Source organism: Schistocerca gregaria, chromosome X, assembly GCF_023897955.1.
Source record: "Schistocerca gregaria isolate iqSchGreg1 chromosome X, iqSchGreg1.2, whole genome shotgun sequence".
Classification (NCBI taxonomy): Eukaryota; Metazoa; Arthropoda; class Insecta; order Orthoptera; family Acrididae; genus Schistocerca; species Schistocerca gregaria.
In genome coordinates, this window is record NC_064931.1 from 450,256,107 (window position 1) to 450,272,761 (window position 16,655).

The window sequence follows — 16,655 nt, forward strand, 5'->3', positions numbered from 1 at the left end:
CGTTGTCATGCTGAGAAGCTGCCTTTATTTTTAAATGTGTCTGGTAGTCCTACCACAAATATCACAAATCTGGTAAGCATGACCTTTTACCAGATTTATTTGCATTCAACTTGTGTGCACCATGTAGCACCTTTCATAGGCTCAGAAGTTTTCTTTCATGTTTTTGAGTAGGGGTCGTCAATCATTAAACAAATTATGCATAAACCATATAGATCAGGCAATAGTAACTACATTCCTTTGGAATTATCGATACCCTGTGTACCTCTAGTAACTTCTTACGTCATTATCTTTCTTCTTCATTTTGTTGTAAATTGAAGTTACTTTCAGTAAAGTTGCTACCACACATGTGATCCAAAATATAATCATAAAATCACAGCTGACTGCATTTCATGAATGCTAAAGTGTTGGCAACCATCTCTGTTCACTGTGATTTATTTTTCAAATTTCCTTGTATGTGTCACCTATGTCTATGATTTTCAAAGTGAAGTCGGCCTATATTGTAGTGTGAGATATCAATGCAAGTCTTTGTATAGGAAGAAAAGTGTACTTTTTGACCTTTTAAGGACTAACATACTAAAATTCTTCATTGTTAAAAATACTTAACACAATTCTAGAAGCTTGTTTTGTAACATTGTATATTCCATCCTAATTGTTTCCCATTAATGCAGTATCCTGCAATATTTTCTACATTACATTTAAATTCTCCCTCAGTCACTGAAATTGTCTATTAAGTAGCTCTGTTCTCTTTCTATGCACTAACAGTCAGCATTAAATCAGGAAGAAATACTTAATCCTCTCTATCGGCACAAATAAATTTTGTCATAACTCTCTGTTACATTCATACATTTCATCACCACAAGGCAAAATCTTTATGCTGTATGGGATGTGTGTCAGTTCATTCCATAAACTTCAGTTACTTAACTTTATGTTCAATAATGAATTAGTCGGCTATAAGATTTATCAGATTCAAAACTCATGACAGTTTGCTTCATGTATAATATGAGAAATTAGATTGTCAGTAGTGAGAAATATGGTACCACCTCATACGCAAGCTTTTAGAAGTTTAATTTTTATGTGACACAGCTGTGTGGTATATCTATCAAATTGCCCCTACCTATGATAATGTCTTCTGCTAGGACTAATGATTGACTAAAATATTTACTGAAATATATGATACATTATGCTGATTTAAAAATGTTGCAGCACTTGTAGAGTTTCTGTTTAAGGACTGGGGCTGTCATCTGCAACTGACTGCTACCACTTCAGAATTTCTGCAATAGTGTCCACTAAGGAGCTTAAGAAAAGAGCAAATAGGAACTTGGATAACTGCAAACACACAACTTCTTTTAAATTTATTATAGTGCTAAAAAATAACAACTTCAAGGAATATGCTTTACAATGTCTACTACTCATAAATGCCAGATATCTGAATTAAAGCTTCACATACATTTAAATTTCAATCTAGTCATCAGGCATACTTTATTAAATTAGTTTCAACAGTTTTTAAAATTATTTATATACTCCACAGATACTTTGTCTCACTTACTTTACTGATAGCAAAAGATTTTCTGTAATGCACGTGTAATGGAAAACAGTACTACAATTTTTCCATTAAAATCTTAGCATTTGTACATAGTAAGATTCCTTGTCTGTTAATTTTGGTTTGAAGTTGTAACATATTATGGTCAACAGTAGTGCAATATATATGTACAGGTTATATGAAAGAGTGCTATTGTGCTCACTTCAGTAACTGCTTTTTTTTTAAATAATTCATGTAAACTTCACACTGAATTCTACTCAGTCAGTCGTCTTTAAAAGAAGTGGTGTATGAGAAACACATTAACCTTGGACTGCTGACATTCTTCCTTGTTTGTGGACTAGGAAGAGGTTCTTAAAGAGGATGATTTCACCATTAGTACACATCCAAAGTTATGTTTGGTTGGTTGAAGTATTTGTATGTTGAATACTTATCATTCTTGGTGAAGTTTATTTTACGTATTAAAGGCTAAATGTCAACTTCAATTACCTAAGGTTTAAATTTTTGAGAATATGTCACCATCAAATCTCAAGCACTGCCTCTTCAAATTCTATTTACATAGGCCAATCCTAATCTCTACGACCCCACAAACAAATCGGAAAAAAAGAAATCAAATAAATAGTATAACTGGTAAATGGTATCCCAAACATAGACCTTTGAAGTCTACTTCTTTGTTTTTAAAGAATATATGTTAGTACATTTTACATTCCATTCATTTCAATACCTATCATTTACATTTTAGCATGGATAGTATTATTTTCATCATCTATTATCAATAATCTACTCAGATTGTAAATGAAGTCATACATACAATCTCCAGTGGCAAACAGTTAGAGTGGTTATATGTTCCGAATATTTGCATAGGCATAAAGACAACAAAAACATTATTAAAGTGTGCTATAACACTAAATTATTCTCACTATAACCAAAACTGAATAGAATTGCTAGTTATATATATTTGCCAGTCTGTATTGTCTTGTCCATATATATGATTATCATAATATTTTTCATTGAATTTTTCTCTCAAACCATACAAAAAATTCAGAAATATTTGAAAAAAGTAGTACAGTTCTAATGATCTGGCACACCTGCTTCAAGGCATGTGGAAAAAATCTTTGTAATGATGTATTAGTATGAACTAACTGTGGATTTCATTTGCTCACTTCACACATAGCTCAGAAAAGATGATCATAACATTATTTGTAGTCACAGCATTCTATATCTTTATCACAAAGAGCAGACTAAGACCAAAATAGAAAAGCTCTAAATTCTGCTGCATCTGAATATCTGCAAATGCAGTAACAACTAAAAATATAATGCTGAAATTATGTGTAAACGTCATATCATATTTACAATAATTAATTCACATTCACAACATCAGTACTTGATTGTGTTGTTCACAGTAAGGCAAATATCAGAAAACATTAACACTGAAGTTCATTTCTTTAAATGGTATGCTAATGCACTAATGATACTTTCATTCAACACATGGTATGAATATTACAGTATAGTATAGTCCAACTACCCTTAAGTATGCACCATAAATTTAATGACAAAAGTTGTCATAACAAACTATACATAACTTTTTACATGTAATAATATATTATGGTTATCATATATTCGTTAACAAGACAACAATACCCGTGAACTTTCACAAAGGTAAATCTAGGTGCTTGCACCCCGGTGTTCTTGATAGTATATGCAGTATAGGGTAATTCATAAACATAACAGCACATATTGTAGTATCAAATACAAGTCAGACCTTTCAAAAGAAGAGTAATAAGTTAAAATGAAAGAGAAATGGCTTTCTTTGAATATGTAAGATGAAATATGCTTGTGGATAATTATTTTCCCTTAGCGAGTTTTTGGAGGTTCTTGTGGAGCCTGAGGAGGTATCTGTCCCACATTCTGAGTCATTCCAGGAGGTGGTGGTGGTGGTGGAGGTGCTACAGGAGCTGAATCAGGCATCAGTTTAACTGAAAAAAAAGAAAATAGTTATGACTTGTTGTCTCACAGTTACTGGACTATAAACAAATAATTAAAACCAGTTCAAAAGCTGTATGGACAGTACTATTGCTTTTCTTGTTATACATATCTGTGTAAACATGCTCCTTTCAGTCTAATGTTTTCTCTAAAATTTGTTTTACTATCTGAATTTTAAACTTACAAAGTAAAACTCATAGTATTGTTACTATTACTACTTATTACCACGTATGATAGTCTCTGTTAACCTTACATTATAAGAATACAAACAATTAAGAATATACATACAATAAAATACAAATACATTAAGAAAACAAGTAACATTAGTATGTAGATTATTTAAAAAAGGCTCTACTTAGCTTTTCCTGGTAGCTACTTAATTGTATGAAATTTCACTACTAATAATTTAACACCACCATGTGGTTTAGTTACATGTTCTATCCACTCTTTGTGTGCACTCTGTAATATGTATCAAAATATTTGTCAACCAAAAACAGTATCTGTAATCATAGTTTATGTTCAAAGCTTTCCCACCAACCATGACTGTCCTTCAGAAGGCAACACAAATAGATTTAGTGACACCACAAGAAAATTGTCATGTTTTAGGGAACTGACAGCTAGGGTGTTCAAATAGTCCTTCTCTTTAGAATTATAATAACAAATAACATATCTTGCATGATAGGTTTAAGGCATATTTACTGTAAGCTGTCATTACTCCTAAATGGATGTTATAATTCTAACACCTTCCTCCAGAGCAGTAGAACACTCTTGTAGTCTGCAACTCGTAACTCATGTGGCTGTGAAAGAGTGAATTGTACATTTCTAAGAGATACTGTGTTGTTGTTATGTGCATTAGTTTTTTTAATGGTGCACAACTTCTTTATTCACATCCATGTGCTATGTGTGTTTGCCAACTGAGTCTGCTGTCAGTCTTGAAACCAAGATGTTACACAATACCTATATTGCCCAGTCACTCTTTGGTCATATTGAGTAATACATCTGCTTATGAATTGCCTCATTCAGGTCTTTTGCATTACATAATAAGGTTGTATCATGTGAAAACAGTAAGGTCAGACGTCTGCAGCCCAAATAATTTACCACTAATATGAATAAAAAATGCTTGCATGATTTTGCTCTTTTGAGCACTATCTGTTGCTTGTTTTCTAAGCAGTACTGAAAAGTCACCAGGACAACACCAATAGCTCCACAATGCTCCACCTTGCTCAGAAAACTCTTGTGTTTTATGTAGTTAAACACTTTATTAAGTTCAAAAACTGTTCATGTTTTGTACTCCTTCTCTTTATACACCTTCCTGATCATTCTTCCATTAACAAGACACTGCTGAAATGATGAACTTTCATTGCCTAGATCAGTGTCATACATCATGTCATTACAAAGTCCCCCACTTTTTCTGGTACATGAGTTAGTAATATTGATCTCTTGCTTAACACTTCAATTTGATCACTCCTTTTGTAGACTGGCGCTCTTCAAGCTACAATAAAAAAACTGGGCAATTACAACACGAAAAATACTGTTTGATGCTACGGTTAGTGGTCCTGTAATTCAATAATAATTTTATTCAGGATAACACATGATGTACCATTGTCATCTGGAATCTCTGAACACTTGTTAGCTTTCACAATGCTATGAAGTCATTAGGATGCATTTCCTCCTCTCACTAACAGTACAATAGCTGTTTTGCTTCACAACGCATGTAGAGTCTATATCCAAATCTGGAAATTTTTTCACATATTCTCACAAGGTACTCATTATACAGGGTGAACATTAATAAAACTTTCGACCTGCAGGGATGGATTCCTGACTGGAAACAGAGGAAGGAAGGTCTTATGAACATGTGTCCAGAAATGCATCATTGCATTTTTGTGATGTGGCTGGTGTCTGTGAAGATACTTTTTTTGGTATAGCCATGCTGCCTCTTAACCATTTACAGCTGCTTGGCTGTACACAAACACCATCTTGGCTTGTTCCTGACATTAACACTAGACCATTCTGCTGCTTAAAGTATGCTTTGTCAGTCACACAACCTGCAAAGCAAAAGGAACACACAACATGTGGTCAGAGGAGCTTTCATTTGTCAGCACCATCTACTGTGGCAATGATGCATTTCTGGGCACATGTTCACAGGACCTTTCTTCCTCTGTTTCTAGTCAAGAATCCATCCCTGCAAGTCGAAAGTTTTATTAGTATTCACCCTGTATATATGAGGAAAATGTAGAGAATCTGTGTTCGTCAACTGAATCCCAAGCTCCCTTGCATGGATTATGAACATTTTCAAGTACAAGTATTGTAATTCTTTTTGACCACTTTGGTCTCTTTGCCATAAGCACCTTTTGCTTATAAATAATGGCAAAAAACATGTTGTATATAATTAGCTCCGTTGCTGCTATTATGTGGTTATTTAGTATGAGTAAAGTGCATTTTATGTTAGCCATGTGCCATGTTTTTTGTTGTTTTTTTATGTCTAGCAATTTCTTGTTGCAGTCAGTTAAAAATGCACTTCTCAGATGATAAAATTCTTCCCAATTAAATGATTCTCCTGCTAAACATGCACTATAAAAGCCAAATAATATCAGATCGGTTTGCATGCAAATCCACAATTAATGCAATACATCCTGCAATTACTGCTTCCTCTACACTTTTCCTGGAATACCTTGTGCATAAACTAAAACATCACCTCTGGTTGGCTGGTAGTTTGTCAGAAATAGTCCATATGTGCTACTCATATTTATAAATTCACTCACATTGATATTTGTTTAAGCTTTTTGTCCACCGAAATAATACAATTTTACTCCAGTCACATTAGGTACCTGAAGATGACATTTCAAAGTCATAATTTGGAGGACAGTAAACTGAAATAACAATTATGTCAAAACCTAATAGCAGCAGCTATCTCCATATCTGTATTAACACAGTGCCTCTTTACGACATTTTCACAGACATTAAAGCTACTGTCAGCATAAACAATCATAGAAACATGAATAATTGTTCAGTTTTTCTTTTATTTTTTTCCTAGAGCATGCCCACATACTTAATAACTTTGTAGTATTCATTTTCTGGCTGCAAAGCTCAGTTTAACAAACACATAACATACCTGGCTCCATTTTCTCAGCTAAGAATGATAATAAATTACCTTTTGCTCTAAGACACTGAACATTTACAATGAGTATTACTACAGGGACCTTTAATTTAGTATCTCCTACTATGTTACTAGAACACAGGGCATCTTTGGAAATAAAAACTGTCAGGTGACAGCATTTTTCGGCCACATACTTTTGATCATTATTTTGCGCCTTACTTCAAAGTACAAGCTGATCTTCGAGCTACTGGGCAAAGCCTCCATCTCTAGCTTCACAAATATGAATTTTTTATTCATATTAAGATTAATGTTGTAACTTAGAACACTTTTTAGACTTTTATCTGGAGGTAGCCCTGTAAAATAACTTTAATACATTTTCTTATTCCATTCTGAAATGATAGCATTCACTTTATGTCCACTCCACACTTTTTAAAATTACAAAAATTACTCTGGAAATGTAAGGTTTTTTTCTGGTGTTAAAAACTGTTCCAGGGTACAAAATGGTCATGTAAATGGGAACAAATATTCTATTCAAATTTTAAAATGTTGCAATCAAAGAAATTTTGTCAATACTGTTTTTAATACATTATGTGTTATGTTATCATTCTACCCCCTTTTTTTTCTTTTTCTTTTTTTGAGTCATCAGTCTACTGGCTGGTTTGATGTGACCCACTACAAATCCCCCTCCTGTATGAACCTCTTGATCTCAAGATAGCACTAGCAACCTATGTCCTCAATTATTTGGTGGTTGTATTCCAGTCTCTGTCTTCCTCAACAGTTTTTATTCTCTACAGCTCCCTCTAGTACCATGGAAGTTATTCCCTGATGTCTTAACAGGTGTCCTATCATCCTGTCCCTTCTTTGTCTCAGTGTTTACCATAAATTCCATTGCTCTCCAATTCTGTGCAGGACCTCCTCATTCCTTACCATATCAGTCCACCTAAATTTCAACATTCGCCTACAGCTACACATCTCCAGTGCTTTGGTTCTCCTCTGTTCCAGTTTTCTCACAGTCCGTGTTTCACTACTATGCGATGCTGTGCTCCAAACACATTCTCAGATATTTCTTCCTCAAATTAAGGCCTATGTTTGACATTAGTAGACGTCTCTTGGCCAAAAACACCCTTTTTGTCAGTGCTAGTCTGCTTTTGAAGTTCTCCTTGTTCTGTCTGTCATTGGTTATTTTGCTGTCTGGGTAGTAGAATCCTTAAACTTCATCTTCTTCATGACCATCAATTCTGATGTTAAGTTTCTCACTGTTCTCATTTGCGCCACTTCTCATTACTTTTGTCTTCCTTCAATTTACTTTCAATCCATATTCTGTATTCATTAGAGTGTTCATTCCATTCAGTAGGTCATGTAATTATTCCTCACTTTCATTGAGGATAGAAATGTCATTAGGGCATTGTATCATTGATATCTTTTCACCTAGAATTTTAATTCCTCTCCTAAACAATTTGTTTATTACCATCATTGCTTCTTTGATGTATAGATTGAACGGTAGGCTCAAAAGATTACTCCCTGTCTTACATCCTTTTTAATCATTGTACTACATACCAATAACCAGTAAGTGAAATCCAATTAAAAAGACGTATTATCAAGAAGCAGTTAAAAGTTAACAACAATTCTTGAAATAGATGCTATTGTCTACTAACACAAATTTCCATTTTCAAGACAGGGATAATAGTTAAGACATTAAAGAATTATGGTTCATTTGCAAATGTCATGTGTCCCATTGTAGAAAACCTCCTTCCATTTCAAGGTATAAGATGGTGCATGACCAATGAAGTTTAGCTTAACTGTCCACATGTTATGGAACTAGTTTATTATACAGAAATTAAATATACAGAGCTCCATATATTTACAAATGCTGGACAAAACGCAATGAACACAACATTATGTCTCATAGCAACCCCCCTCCCCTCGCAAAAAAAATCTGAATTCAGTCACTATGTAGCAACTCAAACCAGGATACATGTGTAGCTAGGCACACTTTCCTCCAGGTTCATTGCTCTCCGATATGCAGAAAATTTTCCATTGTCAGTGAAGAGACAGTGATATGTTATTTCAATGTATAATTATTTTTTGTAAAATCTTTATTAGCCAAGATAATATATAGGAAACTACACTCCTGGAAATGGAAAAAAGAACACATTGACACCGGTGTGTCAGACCCACCATACTTGCTCCGGACACTGCGAGAGGGCTGTACAAGCAATGATCACACGCACAGCACAGCGGACACACCAGGAACCGTGGTGTTGGCTGTCGAATGGCGCTAGCTGTGCAGCATTTGTGCACCGCCGCCGTCAGTGTCAGCCAGTTTGCCGTGGCATACAGAGCTCCATCGCAGTCTTTAACACTGGTAGCATGCCGCGACAGCGTGGACGTGAACCGTATGTGCAGTTGACGGACTTTGAGCGAGGGCGTATAGTGGGCATGCAGGAGGCCGGGTGGACGTACCGCCGAATTGCTCAACACGTGGGGCGTGAGGTCTCCACACTACATCGATGTTGTCGCCAGTGGTCGGCGGAAATTGCACGTGCCCGTCGACCTGGGACCGGACCGCAACAATGCACGGATGCACGCCAAGACCGTAGGATCCTACGCAGTGCCGTAGGGGACCGCACCGCCACTTCCCAGCAAATTAGGGACACTGTTGCTCCTGGGGTATCGGCGAGGACCATTCGCAACCAACTCCATGAAGCTGGGCTACGGTCCCGCACACCGTTAGGCCGTCTTCCGCTCACACCCCAACATCGTGCAGCCCGCCTCCAGTGGTGTCGCGACAGGCGTGACTGGAGGGACGAATGGAGACGTGTCATCTTCAGCGATGAGAGTCACTTCTGCCTTGGTGCCAATGATGGTCGTATGCATGTTTGGCGCCGTGCAGGTGAGCGCCACAATCAGGGCTGCATACGACCGAGGCACACAGGGCCAACACCCGGCATCACGGTGTGAGGAGCGATCTCCTACACTGGCCATACACCTCTGGTGATCATCGAGGGGACACTGAATAGTGCACGGTACATCCAAACCGTCATCGAACCCATCGTTCTACCATTCTTAGACAGGCAAGGGAACCTGCTGTTCCAACAGGACAATGCACGTCCGCATGTATCCCGTGCCACCCAACGTGCTCTAGAAGGTGTAAGTCAACTACCCTGGCCAGCAAGATCTCCGGATCTGTCCACCATTGAGCATGTTTGGGACTGGATGAAGCGTCGTCTCACGCGGTCTGCACGTCCAGCACGAAAGCTGGTCCAACTGAGGCGCCAGGTGGAAATGGCATGGCAAGCCGTTCCACAGGACTACATCCAGCATCTCTACGATCGTCTCCATGGGAGAATAGCAGCCTGCATTGCTGCGGAAGGTGGATATACACTGTACTAGTGCCGACATTGTGCATGCTCTTTTGCCTCTGTCTATGTGCCTGTGGTTCTGTCAGTGTGATCATATGATGTATCTGACCCCAGGAATGTGTCAATAAAGTTTCCCCTTCCTGGGACAATGAATTCACGGTGTTCTTATTTCAATTTCCAGGAGTGTAGATAACTAATTCTTGACTATTTTTGGTCATTTCAGATTTGAAGGATATTGAAGCAGAGTGTTACAAGACAGGAATTGCCATTCAATATTAAAGGTATTTACAAAAGATTTTAACAAAAGTATTAAATAGTTCATACTAGAATATAAAGAGTATGTGTAAGATAAGTGGACACTTAGGCAGTTAACTTTTAACAGTGCAACAGAATGTCAGCTGTGAAGTATGTACATCAACTGTCACAAAATGATGTAAAATTGTCATCAGATCATAACAATGTAAGCATACATATGCCATAAATGACAAGAAAATAGCATAAAAGTAACATGAAAACCATTACATTATAGGCATACCTTTGAACTTGTGCCTGTAACTTGAGTATACAGTAAATATTGACAAGTGCTGTTGTCATGCATTTAATGTGACATAGAAAATAGCCATGCTGTCTGGTGACAGTGACAGTCTAGGTTTCCATGAGCTGGTCAGAAACAAACTGAATAGTGTCAAGTACCCAGCCTCATAGGTGAAGAAAGTGAGAGAGGTGGCAACACAGTGTAATACAGTTTTGTCAAAAAACAGTTAAAATATGACTGTTGGAAGGAAACAGAGTAAAATAGACAAGTTGAATAAACAAAAATATGAAGTTGTACAGGTAGAAGATCTTGCAAATGGTGTAATTTCATAAAACTCTTTATTAAAACAGAATGACCAACAGTACAGTAATTTATACAGATTTATATAAAAAGTACTGCACATGTGTACAGAAAAAGGAAATCACATTAGCATGGATTTGCTTAAAATTATACGAAATATGAGGATGGCCAATATATGTGATTGTTTTGAATGGGTTACATTAATGTACACCATAATGATGTTACTGATATAAAATGATAAACAGAAATAGACAGTGGCAATTGGAACAATTCATCGAATAACTGGAATTTAAAATTACAAAAGACCAACATAATATGCCCATACAATAGTGGAAATTTACATACTGTGAGGCACTGGCTTACAGAATTATCGTTGCAAACAAATGCTACGCACATACACATTTAATAGTGAACCTCAGTGTGCATTAGCAAATCATCTGGATGTATATATCATTATATTGTAGAATAACTTCCATATAGAGTCCTTCACAGTGTAGTAAAGAAAAGCAATCAGTTAAAAATGACATGTATAAAATATAAAAAAGCCTGATCCAGGGTGTGGGTAACTTTTCTGATCCCTACCCCTTTTCCTAAACCTCACCAGTCATTTTCCTTAACCCCTCTTCCTTCCCCTTCAACACTTCCTTCTACACGAGAAGGAGCCACTAACTCCAAAAGCATGTGAACTGTAATACCTTTTATATTTGTGCTCTCCTGCCACCACTTGATGACTAGATTTTCTTTATCTACACAATAATTGAATATATACAATAACTTAGACAACAGTACCATCACTTACACATGGGGAAATGGATGCATGTACCAGTAACCTCTATTACACACATCAAAAAAAGTTTTTCATCACCTCGGTTCTGACAGTTCCGGAACCTGTACAGAAAATTGGAATAGAGATCAACATAAACACCAGTTCCACCCTTTTTATTGCTCATGAAAACCACACATTGTATGTTATACCACCATACCTTGAGACCTTCACAGGTGGTGATCGAGATTGCTATACATACCAGTTCCTTTAATACCCAGTGGCACATTCTCTTGCATTGATGCATGACTGTATTTGCCATGGCATACAATCCACAAGTTCATCAAGGCACTGTTGGTCCAGATTGTCCCACTCCTCAATGGTGATTCGGCTTGGATCCCCCAGAGTGGTTGGTGGGTCATGTCATCCATAAACAGCCCTTTTCAATCTATCCCAGGCATGTCGATAGGGTTCATGTCTGGAGAACATACTGGCCACTCTAGTTGAGCGATATCGTTATCCTGAAGGAAGTCATATAAAAGATGTGCATGATGGGGGCGCAAATTTTCATCCATGAAAATGAATGCCTCACCAATTTGCTGCCAAAATGGTTGCACTATCGGTCGGAGGATGGCATTCACGTATTGTACAGCTGTTATGGCACCTTCCATGACCAACAGTGGTGTATGTCGGTCCCAGATAATGCCACCCCAAAACAACAGGGAACCTCCACCTTGGTGCACTGACTGGACAGTGTGTCTAAGGCTTTCAGCCTGACCAGGTTGCCTCTGAACACATCTCTGACGATTGTCTGGTTGAAGGCGTATGAGACACTCAATGGTGAAGAAAATGCAATGCAAATTCTGAGCAGTCCATTTGGCACATTGTTGGGCCCATCTGTACCAAAATGTGTGGTGTCATGGTTGCAAAGATGAACCTCGCCATGTCGCGAGTGAAGTTGTGCATTATGTAGGCTATTTCGCACAGTTCGAGTCATAACACTATGACATGTGGCTGCACAAAAAGCATTGTTCAACATGGTGGCGTTGCTCTCAGTGTTCCTCCAAGCCATAATCTGTGGGTAGCAGTCATCCACTGCAGTAATGGTCCTTGGACGGCCTGAGCGAGGCATGTCATCCACAGTTCCTGTCTCTATCTATCTCCTACATGTTTGAACAACATCTCTTCAGTTGACTCCGAGACGCCTGGACACATCCCTTGTTGAGAGCCCTTCCTGGCACAAAGTAATATTGTGCACATGATTTAACCATGGTATCAACTGTCTAGGCATAGTTGAACTACAGATAACAAAAGCTGTGCATCCCCATCCTGGTGGAATGACTGGAACTGATTGGCAAACGGTCCACCTCAGTCTAATAGGTTCTGCTCATGCATGGTTTTCTACATCTTTGGGTGGGCTAAGTGACATCTCTAAACAGTCAAAGGGACTGTGTCTGTTACACAATATCCACAGTCAACATCTATCTTCAGGAGTTCTGGGAACCACGGTGAAGCAAAACTTTTTTGATGTGTGTATTTGTCATCACTGATTAATTTTGTAAGTTTATCTTTTATATCCATTATTTCAGTTGACCATTATTGTATTGTTCACTTTTTTTGTGGATAGCACACAGTCGTTGGATGCATACAGTAACTTAGACATCTGTAACATATCACCTAGACATGGGTCATTGTTCTTTTGTGTCATTCACCCATATTTACTTCATTTGCTTGACCTTAATCTTTTGCTTTACCTATGCTTTTTTTTTTATATTTTATACATGTCATTTTTATCTGATTGCTTTTCTTTATAACACCATAAAGGATTCGATATGTAAGTTACACTATGGTATTATAAAAAATTGCAGATGATACATTCATACATATCATCTTTACATATTTGCTAATGCACACTAAGGTTTGCTTTTAGATGTGTATGTGCATAGGATTTGTCTGCTACAATAACTTTGTAAGTCAGACCCTCACAGTATGTAAATTTTCACTACTGTAGTGATGTGTTATGTTTGTCTTTCATAATTTTAGATTTCAGCTGTTAGATGACTCATTCCAGCTGCCCTATCTATTTCTGTTTTTTTATTTTATATCAGTTACATCATTATGGTATACAGTGACATAGCCCCTTCAAATCAATCACATATATTGGCCATATTCATATTTTGTATAGTTTTAAGTGAGTTTGTGCTAATGTGATTTACTTTTTCTGTACACATGTGCTTTACTTTTCATACAGATCTGTATAAATTACTGTACTATTGGTCGTTCTGTTTTAGTAAAAAGCCTTCTGTCTGTACAGCATCATATTTGTGTTTATTCAACTTGTCTATTGTTCTCTAATAGTTTCCTTCCACCAATAATGCTTTTAACATTTTTTTACTTCATTTTATAACTTACCTGTACATTACCTATTATACAACTCAAAATTGTGTTATACTGTGTTGCCACCTTCTGTTACTTTCTTCACCTATGAGCCTGGGCACTTGATGCAAGTCAGTCTGTTTCTGACCAGCTCATGGAAACTTTGAATGTCACTGTTACCAGACAGCATGATTATCTTCTGTGTCACACTGACTGCACCGCAACAGTGCTTGTCTGTACTTACTATATACTCATTTTACGAGCACAAGTTCAAAGGTATGCCTATAACGCAATGGTTTTCATGTTACTTTTATGCTATTTTCTTGTCATTTATGGCATATGTATGCTTACATTATGATGATTTGATGAGAATTTTACATCACTTTGTGACAGTTGATGTATATACTTCACAGCCAACATTCCATTGCATTGTTAAAAGCCAACTAAGTGTCCACTTATCTTAGAAACACACTTTTTATTCTAGTTTGTGGTGTTCTATTCTTTTGTTGAAATATTTTGTAAATACCATTATTGTTAATGGAATTTTTGTCTTATAACCTTCTATTTCAATACCTCTTGTATCTAAAGATGACCAGAAATGGTCAAAATTAGTTATCTATTTTGCTATATGTGACCTTGGTCGATAAAGATTTTGCAGAAAGTCAAAATTCATTGACCTAAATACATACCCAAAATGACCATGCATCTAAACATAATTTGTGTTATTTGTTGAACAGGGACATACACAATCATAGCAAGATGTGGGAAAGATTCTCAGAAACAAAGAACAATACTTCATTTAAATGACAATATTCTTGTAAACATGTGTCACTCTCTACTCAAGAGACTCCCAGACAGCATAAAATATTGAAATAACATTACTATCCATAAATAAATTAAAATGTTAATTTGGATCAATGTGCCTATGCAGCAATAAAGAGGGTATAGAAGCTAGGCATTAAAACTTCCAAATAAAATTATAAGGTACATATATTAATGTAAGAAATTACTCATTTCTGGTACCCATTATTTGTATTTTGTTTCTATTTCATGCATCTGAGGAAACCAACAGTTTGAAGAGAATAGAAAGGAAGTACAATGGCAGTCCTCAGAATACAGAGGGAAAGATTGTATAGCTTGAATGGAAAACTATGTGTTTATGTGCACTGTGTATTAGGCTCCTAGTGATAATGCATTAAAAGAAACTTTAATTTTATACAAATTTTCTTTTTAGTGTTTCTGTAATTGGCACACTTGCATAACAATTTGTATAGGTCTACTCTGTTTATGTCTGTGGAGGAATGTGTGTTGTGGATCCTGGTTATTAGTATGTATCTGTGTAAATATAACAGACCTGTCTTTTACTACCTAATATCCATGTTTCATTCTGTTTCTCTATGAAATTAATGTTACATTACGTTATATTAAACTCAAACATCTACAAGCAATGAAAAAGATAATAATCAGGTAAAATGATCAGAAACAAAAGAAAACCATCCTATATTTATAGAAGATAACCTATAGTATAACACACAATCTATAGTGTTTGTGATGAACTTTTAATGGATATATAATTATTATTATTTTCAGATTTTTGATCATTGTGCCTCATTCAAGAGTGAATATAGGCATAAAGTTGAAAAGTATGAACACATATCACTCCTCCCAGCATTTTCTAAAGTATCTGAGAGACTACTGAAACAACAAATTACCAAGTACTTCCAGATTGTAATCAACACTGGTTTCAAAGAGGTAGAAGTACAGAAAGAGAATTATTATTATTATTATAGATAAAATAATTAAAAACCTAGATAACAACAATATTGTTGTATGAATTAATTCAACTATTTCTAACACTTTTGATACTTATAGTCGTGAAATTCTCTTAGATAATCTGGAAGCAATGAGGACAAATGTAATGTGGTTTCAGTCATATTTGCAAAATAGATCACAGGTTGTGGAACTTAATTCAGGTCATTTTGATCACAAATCAGATCAGTACCTGATGTAAAGTTATTTGAAATAGCTGTACCATAGGATAGCATGTTAGGTCCCTTACTATACCTTATTAAATGATATGTAGATCTTGGAAACTGTAGCTAGTGCCATGTTGTTTGCAGATGATACTAGTGTACTACTGAATGATGTTAAGGAATCTCTGTCTACAGCAACTGATCAAATCCTCAAGTCCTCACATCCGTGGTTCAATGCTAACAGAATGTCTCTTAATGTGAAGACAACATATTACATTCAGATTGGAAAAATGAATCACAACCAAGATCTCCAGGTGGTATTGGGCAGAAATGAGTTACATAGGGTACAGTATATGACACTTTTAGAAATATATGTTGATCAAGACAGACTGGAAAGACCACACAACAAAACTCTCCCAAAGCCCAGGCTCTATATATTTTGCCCTGATAATCATTTTTTAAGTATGCTCCTCAGAAGATGCTAGAATGGCTTACTTGGTTCCTTCCAGTCTATTGTAGCTCATGAAATAGATTTTTGGGGTAAAATTTGTTGATGATTAAATGATGTTTTCACATTACAAAATAATTTTGAATAATGAAATTAAATTATACATTGGCAACGAACTGGTAAAGAAAGAGTCTAGTGTAAAATTTCGTGGCCTAACAATCCAAAGGAACCTGAAATGGGACACACATATTGACTCCCTGTCAACTAAGTTGTCAAAAAAT

At 36.3% G+C, this 16,655-nt stretch overlaps 1 protein-coding gene across 2 annotated transcripts in view; it reads right to left on the bottom strand.

Annotated features, from left to right (window-relative positions):
* Positions 1–1,315: 1,315 nt before the first annotated feature.
* LOC126297390 (vesicle-associated membrane protein 2) overlaps positions 1,316–16,655 on the bottom strand; it is a 166,907-nt gene continuing 151,567 nt past the window's right edge. For both annotated transcript variants that reach the window (XM_049988130.1, XM_049988131.1), the window contains one exon: positions 1,316–3,513. In XM_049988130.1, the coding sequence (XP_049844087.1) occupies positions 3,392–3,513 (122 nt within the window). In that variant the 3' untranslated portion in view covers positions 1,316–3,391. The remainder of the gene's footprint in view (positions 3,514–16,655) is intronic.